The sequence below is a fragment of the Sebastes fasciatus genome, chromosome 18, assembly GCF_043250625.1.
Source record: "Sebastes fasciatus isolate fSebFas1 chromosome 18, fSebFas1.pri, whole genome shotgun sequence".
NCBI classification, from domain to species: domain Eukaryota; kingdom Metazoa; phylum Chordata; class Actinopteri; order Perciformes; family Sebastidae; genus Sebastes; species Sebastes fasciatus.
In genome coordinates this window covers 15,578,238-15,596,419 of record NC_133812.1, presented here as the reverse complement: position 1 = coordinate 15,596,419, position 18,182 = coordinate 15,578,238, and the positions used below count along the sequence as shown (strand labels likewise).

Below are 18,182 nucleotides of genomic sequence, written 5' to 3'. Positions count from 1 at the left end.
GAGTGTGTTTGAAAGATTTTTCATCATGTTGAAAGCATGTTCTGTATTGTGCGGGTCTTTGTAAGAGAGCTCCAACTCCAAGGACCCAACTGTGGATTATCAGAAATTATCTTTATGGATTCTTTCTGTGTAAAGTCAGTTATTGTGATTTTTATGGTTGCAACCATAGAAACAGGCAAGTAGGCCTACTCGTTCTAAATTATCTTTTGTCCAAGGCAGGTTTAAGACACAATAGTGAGATTAAAATTAAACAGGCGCCTATGCACCAAGGCCGAGTCTTTACCGCAGCGGCACGGGTTCGAATCCGATCCGCGGCCCTCTGCTTCTTGTCGCCCACTATCTCTCTCCAATACTTTCCTGTCTATCGCCTGTACTATCAAATAAAGGCAATAATAAAATAATAAAAATTAAACAGAGCAATCCTGGATTTAGATTTGTTGGGTTTACATTTGCCTTTAAACAACTGTCCTTGAATCAGCCTGTGGGAGGGCAATACAAAGCAAACATGGGACTTTTATGTTTCAGAAGAGAATAAACATCATATTAACATATTTTAAAGTGTATAAATATGGAATATTATAAGAAAGAAGAATTTAATGGGGGAAAGGGAGAATTTCTTCAACTCAGATACTGTCACAGAAACTGCTAGTACCACAGTTTGCCACTAGAGGGTGCACGACCCAGGCTACCTACTGTATGCTAGACAACCAGAAGAAACATCAACTGAGCTGAGATTTCTGTAAGATCACTATTGATCCATATTAATATTAAAAACATTAAAAAAAAATCACAAAAGAAGGACCACAAGACCAGATATTCACTCCCCTTCAGATGGCTTAAGAAAAAAAAAAAAAAAAAAAAGCCTTCAACTCTGCAGATTAAAGCCCAAACTTTACAAATTTCATAAAACTTCTAAAATAAAACCAGACTATTTCACATGTTTGTGATGTCACAGTTGTGATGTGTGCATGGTGAGTCGCAGGGAGCGCTGTTATGATCTGGACTCTCCCGGTCCCTCCTCCATCAAAACGTCAGAAACTAGTGGTATAAAACACGTGAGGCCACACCGACCTCTCAAAGTCGCATATATACCTCGTTAACCTGACAGCCTGCGGTCTGCCTCAGCACAGACAATAAAGAGACACTAAAGATCTGAATGAGACAGAAAAGGAGGAGGAATATGCCAAAGCTGTGGGACGACGACTACTTAAATCTACTGGATTGAGCACAAGAATGCAAAAAGTTTCTACAGATATTATATTTGTGCTGGATAAATGTCATTATATATATATATGCAGGATAGTTTTCGGGACTTTTGTATTGAGTAATGTCTAATGGGCGAGCACACACTTTGGATTTCTGCAACAAGAAAACGAATTAAGTGAAGTTTTTCCATCAGTAAGGAAGTTAAAAAGAAAAACACCAGCTGTGGTTTTATCAGTTTTGACTTAACTGCTAATTGTCACTGACCTTGGCAAGTTCTCGAATCTGCAACATTCTCGAATCTGCAACATTCTCGAAACTGCAACATTTTCTACACTAAACTACGGAGCGAACCAGATGCAGAGAGAAAGATGCATTTGGGCAAGGCTTTACTGTTCGTCCTCCTCCTCAACTGCGCGACTTTGAGCTCGTCTCTGTCAACTTGTGCCACCGTGGATATCGACCACGTGAAGAGGAAGAGGGTCGAGGCGATCCGTGGTCAGATTTTGAGCAAGCTGAGACTGACGAGTCCTCCTCACTCTCTGGGACCGAGTAAAATCCCCTATCAGATCCAAGCGTTGTATAACAGCACCAAGGAGCTACTGGAGGAGCTCAGGAAGGATCGGCAGCAGAGTTGCGGTCAGGACAACACGGAGACAGAGTACTATGCCAAAGAGATATACAAATTCAACATGGTCTACGGACCGCCAGAAAGCAGTAAGTATTACAGTTACTTCAGGTAGCTATCTATCACTTTTCTTGTTGTTAATGCCAGCAATCAACACTCTTCATTTGGTGCGTAATTACGCACTACTTATGAAGAGTGGACGCCTAAAGCCAGAGCCAGCCAAACTTCAAAACTTCATATGCCATTCATAAATATCTGCAGTATTTATAGCTTGTAGTCCCAGCAACTTTTTTTAAATCACTGAGTTTTTGGTCTGCTGCATATATGGTCTTTCACAGTGTTCCTGTTGGTTTCTGCATCTTTATGTAACCTAAAGCACTTTGATAGATTATGTTAAAAAAGGGCTTGAAGAACAGATTTGATCAATTGATGCATCTTTGACCAAAAAAAAACCTGTATAATTGAACATTTGTCTTTTTATACTGTTGAACATTTGTCTTTAATACTCTTCAGTAAAATTTAGATTTTTTTAATCATAACTATACATATACATGGATACATAAAAACACTTCAGGATCTACAAATATGCATAGTCTTCATTTTAAAAGTTAAACTGCTGGAGACAAGATGTCATCTACTTCAATGTAAAGTCCATTCTCAGTGTTAAGTGTGCTGGAGGCTTCAAGTTTGCACATCACATTTATGTGAGTTGCATACTATAATATCTATAACATAATCATCTTGTAGGTGTTTAAACTCTAAGACTTGATGGATGTGAAAACAGTCTTATAGTGTAACAAGCATCATTCTGCATGTGAAGCTCAAACATCCAAGTGAAGAAACAATAAGCAACTCTTAATCACTGAGTTTTTGGTCTGCTGCATATTAAAGATCCCCCTTTAATACATAAAAACAAATATACAAATAGTCTTCATTTTAAAAGTTTAACTGCTGGAGACAAGATGTTTCCTACTTCAATGTTAAAGTCCATTCTCAGAGTAAGTTTCCAAGTTTCCACATCACATTTATGTGAGTTGCATACCATAATAACTATAACATAATCATCTTGTAGGTGTTAAACTCAGACTTGATGAATGTGAAAACAGTCTTCTAGTGTTAAAGCATCATTCTGCATGTGAAGCTCAAACATCCAAGTGAAGAAACAATAAGCAAAACACATTTTTGAGGGGGGACTTTAATATAAATATGAATATTTGTGAACCAACATTCTCAACCAAGAGCTCTTTTAGGTTTTGTAAACTTGCTCTGCGCTTGGATGATGTGCTTTGTTAACTGCAGTGCTTCACCAACCTGTTTTAACCCAGCACCAGTGTTCCAGGAAAGTCACTCTCCTCCTACTCCTGACTCCACTCTTCCTCCTCTTGTTTTTTTTTTCTTCCATGGATTCTGTCCTTCTCCCCCAGATGTTCCCACTTCCTTTCCAGTTAGGCCCAAATGAGAGGGACATCTGCCCAGGCGGATGGGGATGCCTTTAGGAGAAGGAGTAGGAAAAGTTAACAGAGGTGGACAGGAAAAGTTAGATGATGGAAGGACCTCCCCGTTAGTCTGGATAGAGGCATCCCTCTCTCTCACCCTAGGAGTCTGTCTGTACAGCGGGGTTCCCATGAAGCCCTTGCATGCACTGACACATAATTACCACCCACCTCCCCATTGAGATGGCGCTTAATGTGACCCCACTTCCTGTCTTGGCCGGGGAATTACCCACACGGGTGGCCCATGAGCATGAGATCACTAACTGCGCTGCTCAGGTTTAACTTTGCTAAATTGAGTGTGAAACTGAGCCGGCATCCATCCTCCTTAAACCTGAATGATTCCACTGTGCCGTCATTTTATTGCCTCTAGGTAACATTTCACTGCTTGGCTAATAATGAGCTTTATTTTGTTTGTAAAACTTTTGTTGAGATTATCAGCAAAGGCCTGTTAGGCTCACGGTGTTTTTACTCCAAGTGATTTGCGCTAAACCTCTCGATTTGGCACAACCGTTTCCTCTATAGAAATAAAAGCTACGAGTGGAAAACTTGTGCTGAGAGGGACATGTGTCAGCACTTGAGGGAGATTCATGCAGCATGTGGTCCGGCTGAGTTTGGATTACTGAGAAAGTAGAATAGGATAAATGCTGTGCGTGTGTAGGAGCCAAAGAGGGCCTCATGGTCTAGAGCAAAGCCAAGAGCATTGCATCACAGTCCCTTTGAAATCAACAGGTGTTTCTCAAAAGACCTATTTTCCCTCAGCAATGTTCTGTTTTGAATCTCGCAGAAATGGTTTTGACAAAAACAGCAGGCAGTAGGTGCCTCACGTTGGTGTGGTGGTGCTGGATTCAGAGCCACAGATGGGCTTTATGATGCAGGACATATTTACATACCTTTTTTCTAACGGTTGGGTGAAGATCATAGTTTCTTCTACTGTCATATTATGGTCTTTATGCCTGAGTTTGAAAAACAAAAATGGAAAAAGGCAGAAAGTTAATATAACGGCATAAGTGCTGAACTGACATAAGTATCTGTATGAGTGTGCATTAGTCAACATCTCTACTTCCAGATACTAAAAATGTCGACAAGCTAATAATATTCCTAAAACTGTGGTATTGGCAAAGCCGAGTGTTTTTTTTCTTGTGTCCAAGATGATCTCATACTTGGAAATATGCATTTTGTCAATAGCCTGTATATCCACATGCATACACTGAGCCTGCTCTCTGAGACGGTAATGTGATTTTCATATGTTGGAGCAGGCAAGATGAACTCTTCTATAGATTCATTGTGCTGAACTGAACTCTCATTCTACTCTGGCAGCAGAGGTGATTTTCTTCAGTTAAATGACCAGCAGAATAACACAATAAATTATGGATACAATACAGAAATTATATGACTTTCTAAATATTCTGCATCTTTATCAGGTTTGCACTTATATAAGAAGTAATTAAGGTTCTAAAAGTTACTCACTTGTAAAGTATTAAACATGTATCTGTTTTCAATATCACAGGCATGAAATGAAAATATATATCTTGTTGAAATGACTGGTTTACCTATTCAAGATAATATAAGGTGATGCGGAAATGGCAGTAAAAATGGTCAGGAACGTCACTTAAAACACGAATCTGCTCTTCTCACGATTTATATATAAGGACTATTGAGAATAGCGTCATGAAGGTTTGTCATTTTTAAAAACTAGGTCCAGAAAAAAAAAGTTTGGAAAACACTGGTCTATAACACCGTCAAATGACTTCCTCCTTTCATAATTACTATGGCTGCTAGAGGGCTTTATCACTTCAGCGTAAACATATTGTTTTGGGGCACTTGCTGAAAGGACTGATGCTGTCATTACTTTCTAATTAGCAGTATGATTTTTCAGCATCCAAATTGATGTTTCGGTTAACAGTCTCTACTTGAGATTGATGGTGATTGAACTTTAGACTTCCTTTCATTAAAGATGCATGTACATTTAGCCTGAATCTTCTTTGTCAAATGCAATAAAATGTTTCGACAAAAACTCAAGGCATTTTTTTCAAGTGCTGGTAGGCTGATTTCGTTACCTTAGGACAGAGCCAGGCTAGCGGTTTCCCCCTGCTCCCAGTCTTTGCACTAAGCTAAGCTAACTGGCTGATGGTTGTAGCTTCATATTTATCATACAGACATGAGTGATATCAATGTTATCGTCTAACTCTCGGCAAAAAAGCATATAAGTGCAGTTCCCAAAGTGTTGAAGTATTCCTTTAAGATCAGGTAGAAAACAGTAGACTGTGAGTGAAGCCAGTGTATTGAAGACACAGCCACCTTCGTGTGTTGCCCCTTGTGGTATAACAGGACCAGAAGTCTGCCTTTGTGGAATAAAGTTTTGACTCTTATCCAGTGACATCACTCTCTTTCCCTCGGTTTATGTGTGCGAACACACACTCACTTTTTGAAGGTAAACTGTTGACCTTTGGTGGATCTGAGGCAGCTCTGTGAACCAACACAAATCCGTGACAGGTGCAAATGAAGCAGAAAGCTGCTGGACGACTGGCAAATGACTACATTGAGAGGCTGGACTGCAATCATCGGAAAGATTTCCTTTTATAGCATGGTACGCATACAGAATCTGGCATATGTCAATGACTGAGGTTGAGCTGTGGAGAAGTCATCATGGTCAGAAACGGGTTCGGGTCCAAAAAGTTGTCAGTGGGACTGAGGATAGCAGGGTTTTGATACGCAGATACCAGCGAGGTGAAGTCATACTGAGCTCAATAATATTGTCATTTCAATTACAACATTTTCATTTCCACCAAATATAGACAAAATGTGTTGGAGAAACACTGAGGAATTTAGATAAGGCAGGCAACCACACCAATCATTCACTGTGGGCTGATAAACTTAGTGCCAGCCAATAAAGAGTCAGTAAACCCAAGACCATATTTTAGGTGTGAATGGGTTTACAAGTCTTCTAGCATATTAAAGAAAAACATTTACTGTAAATCCATGCCATTATTTTCTTATTAAAGTATCACTTTATTTGTGAAGCAATATGATATGTCAGAAATGGAAAAAAAGTACCCATTGCATTGCCATCTAGAGGTTGAAATTATTACATTTGCTGCCAACTCAGTTAACAAAGTGTCTTTGGAGCACAACTGAAATTACTCTGGCATCAGGCGGATAAAAGTTTGATCCAAAGAAACACCTCCCCAACCCAGTCCTCCCTCACTCAGCCAGAAATGTATTTTTCTAAATTGTGTTGTGGATGGAGACTAGGGATGCAAAACTGAACCAAAAAAAATGAAGTGTTCAGTGACGCACAAACCGAACCATAGGATTGTTGAACCGTTGCACCACTATTAAATAGGCCTGCAATTTATTTGATGTGGTGCCAGAGACAGAGACATCAATCAATCAATCAATTTATGTATTTTGGAATTCAAATATATTGAAAATGGTTGTTTTTCTTCTCCCTAATGTGCAAAATAAACCAAACCCGAAACTGTGACCCAAAACCTGCAATACAAACAGAACAATGGGCTTGTTGAACCGTCGCACCAACAGACGGGCTAAAACAGTGAGCGTTTTTAAATAGAGCTGAAATGAGTGGTCAATTAATCAATTAGTCAATCAAGAGAAAAACTCTTGATAACCAATAAATTGTGTACTGTAAGTCAGTTTTGAAGCAAAAATGCCTAAAAATCGCAAGTTTCAGCTTCTCAATTGTAAGGATTTACTGCTTCTTTGTCTTCTTCGTTACTAAAATGAATATGTTTTGGTTTTGGAGAGTTGGTCAGACAAAAGCAATTGATGAAATCATCTTGGTCTTCAGGAAATTTGGATAGTCACTACTTTCTGACATTTAATAGACAAAACGATTAGTCTATTAATACAGAAAATAATTGGCAGATTAATCGATAATGGAAATAATGTTTTAGTTGCAGCCCTATTAAGTTTTTAAATGTACATTCACAGCTTCTAATGTCAACTGCAGACATGAGTGTTTAGAGATATCATTTTGTTTGTTTTATGGTCCTGGTACTGTGCATGCTGGCTCACTGTCACACCAACACATTCTCATCCCAACTCTGTTACATACTGAGGCTTTGTCAGACCCCGTAGCATCACATTTCATTCGCAGTAAACATGTGCTTTACGTTGTGAATTAAACAAAAAGCTTAGGTTTAGGAAACAATGCCACTTAAGCGTCGGTTATGCTTTCCGCAAGGACAGCCGCATGGACATGAGCTGACGTGGAATCGTGACGAGGAAACATTTGGATCTTTTATACTCCGTGTGGGTTTCTCCTCGTAGCAAACAGACATTCTCAAAGCACCTCAAAGTTTTTTCCGCCCATCCACGTCCGTGTAGTTGTAGTAAAACATTTGAATGTGAGTGGACGGGCAAAAACCTGCTGCACGGAACCCCCACGAAGCGTCATGTCTGATGGCGTGACGTCACTTTGGCTGTGCGGACACTTGCGACCCTCACAGATGCGGCAAGCAAAAATACACCTTAGTTAGGGTTTAGGAAAAAACAACATGGTTGGGCTTAAAACTGCGTTTGCACAGTGAAAATGTGACTTGACACGAATGAACAGCTGATTGTAACTTGAAAGTGAAACTTAACAACGCACACGACACGAACAGCGGTCTCCTGGATGAAAGCCTTGTGTTGTTGGACCCATCCACTTCCTCTCCCGCCCGCCTGGTGTCTCTCTTTAACTCTGTCACCACAGCACTTTCCCTGTGCCTTAACTGTTGCAGTGGATGGGTTTACATTGTAGTTAATGGAAAGCCCAATGCATCTCATACCGGCACTCAAGGGTGCCTTGTGCAGCGATATCACACGCCGACGGCCGTGACAAAGCGTCTGTATTTGACGCCCTGAGAATTAGACACTTGAATAGAACATAGCCATCGTTAGTGCTTTTCCTACTATGACAAGTCAAAGTGTCTGCTGCGATAAAGGCCTATCTGAGAACTGTTGCACTCATATGAAGGAGATCATAATGCAAGTATCTGTGATGATGTTGTCCAGAGGTCATGTAGCACTTGAGGTCTGTGTTCAGACATAAACTGCTTGTATTGCATCAGACCTTGATAAGAATTTCCAGGCCTGTTCTCTCACAAAACTTTTATTTTACTCTCTCTGTTCCAGACGATCTGCTCTACTGCCCAAAAGGCATCACCTCTAAGGTTTTCCGCTTCAACGTCTCTGCCATGGAAAGGAACTCAACCAACCTCTTCAGAGCAGAGTTTCGAGCTCTGAGAGTGCCAAACTCCAGTTCCAAGAGGAACGAACAGCGGATTGAGCTCTACCAGGTGCGTAAAGGTACCGTTTCCTTGTCCTTCTACCACGATCACAGTCGAGGCCACAAGGAGCTTCAAATTCTCTCTTTTCTGGAATATAATCTCTGTTACTAGATTGTTCAATTCTAGTCTGTCAAGCACATATCTTACATAAGCTAGTTAGTTTTTCTCTACCACATGATTTCAGTTGACAAAGAGAGCCAAGGCATGCATGGGTAACCGACCAAAAGCCCAAAAGCTCAATACTCCTGCACAATGTTAGTAGAACCAGGACAGGGGTACTGTTAGTGCAGCGCTGGCAGCCCATATCTAATACAATCCTCATTTTGGTTATGTAGAGGTCTTTTAACATTTAGTCCTCAAAACAGTACGCAAAGTTTATTAAGCTGTTAAAACGCAGCTCTGGTCTGCTGATTCATGAAATGATGCAATACACTTCTACAGTAAGTCGCACTCAACGTCATCAGGTCCCTGTTCTCCGGCTGTAATGTCCTTGGCATTAAGGATCCAATATAAAGATACTTATTGAAGTCAAATTAAAAACATACCACCACAGATACTCTGGTCAGGACTGATGTCATGACAAACCCATAAGGACAATATTACCAAACACAGAATAAAACTATAGGCAACTGCCAACATTAACTCCAACTCAACACCAACATTTGGGCAAAACAGAAGATTAAACCACATTTCACAGGAAGTTGGTTGGTAGCTGGCAAGTCTGTAACATTTTTTACTGCCGGTTTCAAACACAGAGAGGAATACAGGACAGAGTCGACAAGGGTCACACTCAAGTAAGATTTCCTGAGAAATGAATGACATTCTTACTGTTACTAGGGATGAGCGGATTGATACTGTGGTATCGATACTTCGATACTCACAAGCTACTCATTTGGTATCAATTCCTTTGAAAAATATTGATAGCCTTATACAATTATATGAATACAAACGTAGGTGGCGGCATCTCTTACAAAAGTTTTCACCACTTTTGTATAATATTTGTGCCAAAACAGCACTGAGATACTTAGCTGGCCCGACTCATATGACTGAAAAACATGCTACTTGTGACCTGTAGATAAAAATACAGCGAGATGCACTATTTGTGACAATAAAGTGCCACACACAGTGACACAAATAACCTCTATAAAAATTTAAAAACAACACACCCTGAAAGGAGGCTTGTTATTTAATTAAAGTATTTCTGTAAAATACTGGACAATGTTATTTTACATTTTTTTTTTTAAATTGTACTCATATTTGCTTTTGTAATAAATTTGTTATTAATCGCTAGTATGTGTCATGTGATTCGACTTTGAGTGTAATATAATTTTTTTTCCTAAAAATTACCATTATTTTGAAATTGAAGAAATGATCAGTGTCGGTATCAGTAAAATTGCAACAAAAGTATCGGTATCATATCAAATTTAAAAAGTCTGGTATCGCCCATCCCTAACTGTTACATGGGAAGCATACATGTGTACTGTTTTACCCCAGAGACCAGGGATGAACAACATGAAACACAGAACAACCACGAAGTTTCTTTTTAACTAAAAGCTATGAACTGGACACATCGTTATGTCAATATATCAATACTTTTATATTGTGGAAGAATACAAATACTAGGGGAAATGTGAAAATGTTTTTTTTTAGCTTTGAGCTTATTGTTTTGGTCTTACTGCACACAAATTTACTATATAATTGAATATTACCACTCTCAACAACCTTGTTTCCACCAACAGCAGGCAACTAGCGTTAGTTGTTAGTTTATCAAAGCAAACATGCCCTACCTGGCCAACAAACAACATACAGTAGTCTACAGACAAGACTAGCAATTAGTTAGCTAGCTAGGTAGATGGTGAGAAAAGTATAACTGCTAAAAGAAGAGTGAATATCGGACTTACATTTATCAGGTGGGCACAAACAGGACTATTGGATGCCAATGTTGCTCCGTGTGTGCTTGACATAGGCAGTAGTTTCCTAACATGCTAACATGTATGTCAGGCTGTCTGTCAGCTTTCGGTCACACCTCCCAGGTGTTTTGCATTATTTGGCTAATTAGTCCTCTGCTCAGGTTGAGGGTGGGTGGAGTATGTCTGTGATGTCACCTGACTCCATGAACCAATCAGAAGGATCTGCCCTAACAGGTGTAAGGGAGTGAGGTAGATGTCAATCAAGAGGTCTAATCAGCCAAAATAAGTGAAATCACCTGTTAGGTTGTGTCATGGTCCTTTAAACAATTTATATATATATATATAAAAATTGTATATATATATATATATAATTTATAAAAGAAACAATTTTTAGCTGTGTTGGGTCACATTTTTAACTCAAGTAATGACAATGTCAGTGCTAACATGCTAAACTCAGGTGGTGAACATGGTGAACATTATACCTGCTTAACATCAGCATGTTAGCATTATCATTATGAGCATGTTAGCATGCTACTGTTAGCATTTACTTCAAAGCTACGCCTAAAAGTACAGCCTCACAAAATGTCTAGCGTGGCTGTAGACTCGTTCCAAATCGCATATTTCTCTTTTTACTTTTAATACATCAGCTGCCGTTAAAAAGGACGTACTGGTTCATGCAGTATGCATACAATGGGGATATACTACTTCGTCATAACATTGTGCCTTGAACTTTGACCCTCTTGCTCCTATATCCACTGTGCAGAGGATTGTAGGTCAGAATAGCCAGAAAAGCGTGCTGGCTTGCATACTGCAAAATGCGACCAGATGTAGTAGGACATCCTGTTTGTTTTTTTGGCATACTGCATTTGACATATTATGTATTGGGATACGCTAAATATTTTTCTGGCATACTAAATATAATGGTGGTATTGGAGCGCAGTGGTAGTCTTGTTTAATCACCTAATTGAATTTAATGCCACACATAGGCCTATGCTGCGATTCTATCATCTGCTTGAATGCTCCAGTAATATTAACATTATCTTAGTTCATGGCATGATTCATCACAAGTAATCCAAACTCTTATTGGATGATTAGAATAACGATCGAATGAGAGTTCCTTCTAGTACCAACATCCTGTTCCGTGTCCGCTCTATTCTACATGGTATTTTGTTGAAGCTGTTTCAATATCGAGAGAAAACTTTTCAGAGTGACCATTCTTACTATTGCTTTGCAGATTATGAGGCCAAACGAACACATTAGGAAACAACGCTACCTTGCAGCCAAGAACGTGCTGACCAAAGGTACTCCAGAGTGGGTCTCCTTCGATGTGACTGAAACAGTGCGGGAATGGCTGATGAACAGAGGTGAGACTGAGGTCCTTTTGTTGCTTCTAAAAGCTATCACTAATCTTAGTGACCATCCCTTGTTTTAAACTTGCATTTCTCTTACAAGCATTGAGGTTTAAAGAGGCATACTGTTGGCTTCTTTTTTTACTAATCCTCTCTTCCATTGTTTGTCACCAGGAACTAATCTGGGATTGGAAATCAGTGTGCACTGTCCGTGCCACACCTTCAAACCGAATGGGGACATCATTGACAATGAGAACGAGGTGCTGGAGGTGAAGTTTAAAGGTGGGCTTCAACAACATTTTGTCATATAGGTATTTATGCCAGGTGTTAGTTGCTCCTTTGATCTAGATCAGATTATTTCTATATTTTTCACTTTGGGGAGGTTGGTACGATATGTTTTAATTAGAAGTAGTGTTGTTGATTGTCTTTATATTGTTGCCTGATTCAACTTTTACCTTAGATGACTTAGAATATATAGACATATTTTCTTTGTGCTTTTAGAAACAAACTATCTCTTTTCATTTCTGCATCGTATAAAAGATTGACAGGGATGACAGCTTCATAGTCAATCATTTTGCAAATTGTATGCTCGCATTGAGGGAAATTACGTAGGCAAGAAAAAGCCACTAAATAGTTGGTTTAAGTGCATTGTGTCTATAATTAAGGCGTGGATGGAGATGAGGAGCACAGCCGCTGGGATCTGGATCACCTGAAGAAGAAAAAGGACCAGTACCTGCCTCACCTTATCCTCATGATGATCCCCCCACACCGCCTGGACACTCAGTCCACACGCCGACGCAAGAGAGCGCTGGACACAAACTACTGTTTCTCGTAAGGGTTGCATAAATCATAAATTCAAATTTCCTAGTTGCAAAATTGTGAAAAGATAATATTTTTTTGAGTTTATTAATGTCATACTTGGTATATCGCATGCATCAGCGTATACACGTATCGTAATAGCCCAAATATAATCTGCAATATACTATATCTGGTATCCCTCACATGTTGCCAAGAAGATATTAAATATTAGGAGCACCATTACAAACAATTATTTGGGGACCAGTTAGACAATTGTGCATCCTCATCACAGAAACACGGAGGAGAGCTGCTGTGTTCGCCGGCTCCACATCGATTTCCGCCGTGACTTGGACTGGAAGTGGATTCATGAGCCAAGTGGTTACGATGCCAACTACTGCTCCGGACCCTGCCCATACCTGAGGAGCTCGGATACAACACACAGCTCGGTAAGGAGCACCAATCAGGGATACAAAACAAGACAGTTTGTGAGAGCAAGAAAAACAACACAAAAACATCTCATTTACTCCGAGTGGTGAATAGCCATGCAGATAGTTCTAGTTTTACAAGATATCCACCTCTGAGAGCTCTGCCTCCACCTAGAGGGCTTCACAAGACCAAACCTACTTTCTGAAGTAGTCCCGATAAAACTGTTGATAGTGTTGAACTTTTATTTGTTTTGGTTCCTGAACACACACACATGCGCTATGTGGTGAGTTTGAACATCTGTGTGTCAAGTAAACACTTTAAAACAAACAGACAGCATTTTATAGACCTTAAGCCAGATTGTTTATTTGGTCATTAGTAAGTCTCCATGTTGAATCCTCAGTGTGTGTGTCTCAGTATTTACAGATACTCACAGAGTCGAGCTATTACTCTGATTTAAACTAGCCAGCAGAGGTGTGGACTCGAGTCACACGACTTGGACTCGAGTCAGACTCGAGTCACAAATTTGATGAATTTACACTCAACTTGACAAAATAAAAAAAGACTTGCAACTCCATTTGGACTTTAACGCTAATGTCACTTGGACTTGAGCCTTTTGACTTGAAAATACTTAAACTTTCCCCAAGCCCAAAGATCTAAAAGTATGTTATTGTAATTAAAAAGTGTGTGCACGAAGACGTTCAACTGCCTGGTACCGAAGATGTTGGATTCATTTATTTTTTGAGAGATCCTTTATTGATTTGTTTGGGAATAGGATTCACTCGTGGGGGAAAAACTGAACTAAAAGAAAAACTGAATTTCTATCTTTTGTTGTTTATTGCTGAATCCCCTAAAATTTGGACTGTTTACATTTGGTGAGCATAATTGGCATTTGATTATCTTACACTTAATTCCCCAGATTCACTTTGTTTGAACCAATCCGACAGCAATCCATCAATAAATACAGCAATACATCCAATGAAGTTGCAGGAGAAAACCGTGAAGTATTAATGTGACGTTACTGAGCGCCAATTACTCTGTTACTCAGACTTGACTCAGGAGTTGCCTGTCTTGACTTGAGACTTGAATGCAAAGACTTAAGACTTGCTTGTGACTTGCAAAACAATGACTTGGTTCCACCTCTGCTAGCCAGCATATTGTCAAGACTCCATCACTCATTATGCTGTATTCACATTATGAGCGACACCTAACATGAAGCTACAAAATGACGGCCGACATTTGTCGCTGCGTGGCGGGTGTGACGCACTACAAATCAAAGTTGAGCTGGTCTCAACTCTATTCAGCGCTCCAATGATGCGGTGAAGCAACAACCAATCATATGTTTTTGTTACACCCTGTTCCCTTCCATCTAAAAACAATGCTGTTTGCCAGTTCCAAGTGCTATTTAAAGACATACAACCAGCGCTTGAGCAACACTTCAACGGCGACTCGCCGAAAATGTAGCTGGTCACGCTGGCCATGACTTGATCCCACCTCTGCTAGCCAGCACATTATCAAGACTCCAATACTCATTCGATACTGATTATATTTACAATCTCTCCTGTTTGCTTCCCACTAGCTCCTGAGCCTGTACAACACTCTGAATCCGGCAGCATCGGCCTCCCCCTGCTGCGTCCCTCAGGACCTCGAGCCCCTCACTATACTCTACTACTCCGGACGGACCCCCAAAGTGGAGCAGCTCTCCAACATGATCGTCAAGTCTTGCAAGTGTAGCTGAGAAGATGTGAAAGGCGGCGAGGTAGCGCGGCAGGATTTTACTAGGTAATGACGAAAAAACCCATGCTCGTTGACTTTTGGACTCTTAGCTGTGACAAATACTTAAACTGACCTCATGGCTTAGATCTGAACACCACTCTGGAGGTCACACATTTTTTTTAAGGATGCAGTTTTTCTTAAAAACTTGAGGTCATTATTTTTTTTTTTTTTCTCTTGTTTTGTGTTTTTTTCTCCCCAACTCTGGATGTTAAGTAGTATTTTCCATCTTATAAAGTCCAAACCAGACATAATCTTGCAATCAAAGTAAAATATTTCCTTCTAGATTTGTGAAGGCGGACAAACACACTCCTAATGTAGATTGCAGAGAGCCCTGTACAAATCTATCTGCTTCAGGGACAATAGATGAAAGAGATTTATTTTGTGGTATATTTTCTGCAAAGTTCAAGCGAATATTCCACAAAGTTACCGTCTCTACATTGTCAGTAGAGCAGCTGTCCTGTCCCTAGCCTTGGGATGATATTGTTAATAGTCACAAATATAGACTGTGCTCTACTGAATGGCCGAAGAGTCCTTTCAGGCTGGATTTTACCTTCCCTTCCCTTCCCTTCAAACAGTGGACATTATCTTCAAACACAAAAGGAGAAAGGACAGACTTGCTGCTGTATCCAAAGCCATAGCTGTGGTCAGGGAAAAGGAGAGCTGAGAGAATGCCTGCTGGATTTGCAATGGAAAGTGAATGAACAAAGAAGTTGAGCCAAGCTTTTCTTTTTTTGGCCAGCCAGTAGTAATGGCCTTTTTTTTTGCGGTGCATTTAATAGAATGGATGGAAGAAGAAGAAGAAGAAGAAGAAGGAGAAGAGGAGGAGGAGGAGGAGGAGGAGGGGACCTGTATGGAATCGAAGAACTGTGATGGAAACAAGCCATGAGCACACTGCCATTCACTGGAAGTTCTCATCTCTAACAGGTTCAACTTATTTATGGGACATCAAAGAATATACTGGAAAAGAACACGCGTTACGCAACAGGTTTTTATGGGATTTCTTTTACATTAATGGCAGATCTGGTCTGTTACGCAACTTGTCATATAGTGATTGTTTCACTAACTGGGACAAAAAAAAAATCGACGTGTATCTCCATTGGTGGAAAGACTTTTATATTAAGGGTACTGTTACATTTCTTTGTGATTTTTAGAAAGATTATGCAACTTTTTGTCCATGTACAAATTAGTTTGACCTGTTGTATGTGATCCAGTGTATGTTTGACTATTGTATTAAATCCCCAGAAAGTTAAATCAGAGCACTTTTCTCCAGTAATAATAAGGAAATGTCATTTAAAATGCAGCTGTTTACTTTTTTTGCTCTCCTATCAACTCACCCGTCACTCCAGCCAGCTGACAAGGAATCGCATGTGTAGTCAGGACTCCCCCAAAACACTGCAGTCTTTCATTCCCTCTGCTCCGTCTCTGTTTGTTTTGGTGCTCTTTTTACAGTGTGAAGCCCTAATGGAACAAAAAAAATTGAAGAGGGAGGGGAAAAAGTCATTACATGACAGTGGCTGGATGTACAGTTAGACCTCATTTTTCTCTGAGTCAGGAGAACGATCCTGAATCCCTGTACTGTTTGACATTCGCCCAGTCGGAGTCGTCTTGCCTTTAGATGACATTTAGGGGACGTTTTTTTTGGCAGTAATATTGTTTGATTGAGTTGTTGATCGTGATTGTTATTAAAAACACAACATGCAAAAACCTGTATGAGCCCTTTTTAAATCTCAAGAATCACTTCAGCCTTGCATTTATGAAATAATCAGATGTAATAGATCTGTAAAAAACATTTAACTCCAAATTAGGAAATGATGAATTTACCCACTGGTCCTGTCTGCCATGTTGAAATACCATTTAAATTTTCTCATAATGTTTTGGTTCCATATGAACATAATTTTTCTTACTTGAATCTCACCAGTCCCACCTGTTTCCTGCACGGCTTTTTTTTCTACCTGAGTAATAAATTCAACTTCCCTTTCTCTGGAATTGTTGCTTAAGAGCTTTCCCAGGCAAAAAGCAATTACTCTTATATTAATGTGCAGACATCACTTTATGTTCTTATTGTTCATAAAATGGTTAGTGTACCGTAAATCACATATACACCTGAGAAACGTATTTTACATTTGGTACTACTTTCACGACACCTTTAATTCATCAGGAAGACCACTCCAATGAACACTGTGACCTTTGGAAAAGAGCTGCAGAGCATCTGGACTAAGGTAAAATGTATTATTTGAAACTGAATTGCTGGTTTAATAGAAAGTTAAACCCACTGCACATTTATTCATAAATTACCAGCATTAAAACTGCAAACTTGTTGACCTATTTTGAAAGTGAGAAACTCATGAACTTCTGTGATTTATTCATATTTGTAGGCGCAGAATTGATGGCTTATGTTAGATGCATTAACCTTTATTAATGAAAGGGAAAAACGACCTGGTTCTGCCTAACCCTAACCCAAATGTTGTTCTTATTAATTGCTTATTATGGGTCTGAATAGAGTGGTGCAGGGATGATGTATTTTTGTAGGCCAACCAGGAAGTTAGCATCGCCCTGGTTCCCTCGACAAAAACCCAATGAGATTTTTCCATTGGGTTTTGGATTATTGTAGAATATAAACTCTGTGGAAAACAAACGTTTATGATATTTTACACGTTTTTGTTCCGTAAGATCAACAAATCAACAGCACTTTTATGATTTTTGAAGTGTGAATCGCCTATATCGGCTATAAACAAACTAAACCATGGTCGCATGAGCGCGAATATACACAAGGATGAAATGGAGGATGAGTCGGCGTGTTGACGTTTTGTAGTCTTATTTTGCCACTTGTTTGCAACCGCCTTTTTTAAGATACGTAAAAGCTTCAAAATTCGCTAGAGGGGTGTTTATTGATGTATTTAAACGTTAAAATCTCTTCAGCTTGTGTTAACCACAGACCTTATTTCAATCACCTAACTAAAAACCCATTAAAAAAAAAAACATTGAATCCAGACGACGGAACCGGAAGTGCTAAAATGCTAACTCATTTCCGACTTTTAGGACCCATTCCTGCACCACTCTATAACATTACTAAATCTTTTATTAACCACTGATAAAGCCTTTAGTAAAGGTGGCTGGTAGCAGGGTCTGAAATTACTGGTAAATTGTTGGCAGTGGCTGGTAAAATCGTCAGGCCATCCACCACTTTGTCAGACAGAGAACACACTAGGAATGGGAATCTGTTCAGTTCCTAGTTGTCTGATTCCTTGGAATCTCATTCCTCCGTGACTATCAGTTCCTTTTATTGGTGCTTCCCAACAGTTACGCATGCA

General features: G+C 39.6%; 2 protein-coding genes across 6 annotated transcripts in view; one reads left to right on the top strand and one right to left on the bottom strand.

Moving 5' to 3' along the window:
• The window catches only part of LOC141755984 (steroid hormone receptor ERR2-like), a 110,623-nt gene extending 94,292 nt beyond the window's left edge, over positions 1-16,331 (bottom strand). For 3 of the 5 annotated variants that reach the window (XM_074615382.1, XM_074615383.1, XM_074615386.1), the window contains exons 1-3: positions 16,206-16,331; positions 4,215-4,277; positions 3,143-3,321 (exon numbers count right to left, since the gene is read on the bottom strand). Coding sequence is in view for 1 of the 5 variants with exons in the window: in XM_074615385.1 (XP_074471486.1) it covers positions 10,517-10,518 (2 nt within the window). In the remaining 4 variants the exon portion in view is untranslated. Of the gene's footprint in view, positions 1-3,142; positions 3,322-4,214; positions 4,278-10,516; positions 10,667-16,205 lie in introns of those variants that run through there. The other 2 variants (XM_074615384.1, XM_074615385.1) reach the window with 2 other exon arrangements.
• Positions 1,039-16,575, top strand: LOC141755985 (transforming growth factor beta-3 proprotein-like). Its single transcript, XM_074615387.1, has 7 exons — positions 1,039-1,920; positions 8,461-8,624; positions 11,760-11,889; positions 12,049-12,156; positions 12,540-12,705; positions 12,965-13,118; positions 14,675-16,575. Exons 1-7 carry the CDS (start codon positions 1,575-1,577, stop codon positions 14,831-14,833), a joined length of 1,227 nt encoding a protein of 408 aa, XP_074471488.1. The 5' UTR covers positions 1,039-1,574; the 3' UTR covers positions 14,834-16,575.
• Positions 16,576-18,182: the final 1,607 nt, after the last annotated feature.

Coding starts and splice junctions, on each gene's coding strand:
- LOC141755985 (XM_074615387.1), top strand. CDS start 1,575: ATGCATTTGGGCAAGGCTTTACTGTTCGTCCTCCTCCTCAACTGCGCG. Junction 11,890..12,048: donor GGAATGGCTGATGAACAGAG/GTGAGACTGAGG, acceptor GTTTGTCACCAG/GAACTAATCTGGGATTGGAA. Junction 12,157..12,539: donor GCTGGAGGTGAAGTTTAAAG/GTGGGCTTCAAC, acceptor TCTATAATTAAG/GCGTGGATGGAGATGAGGAG.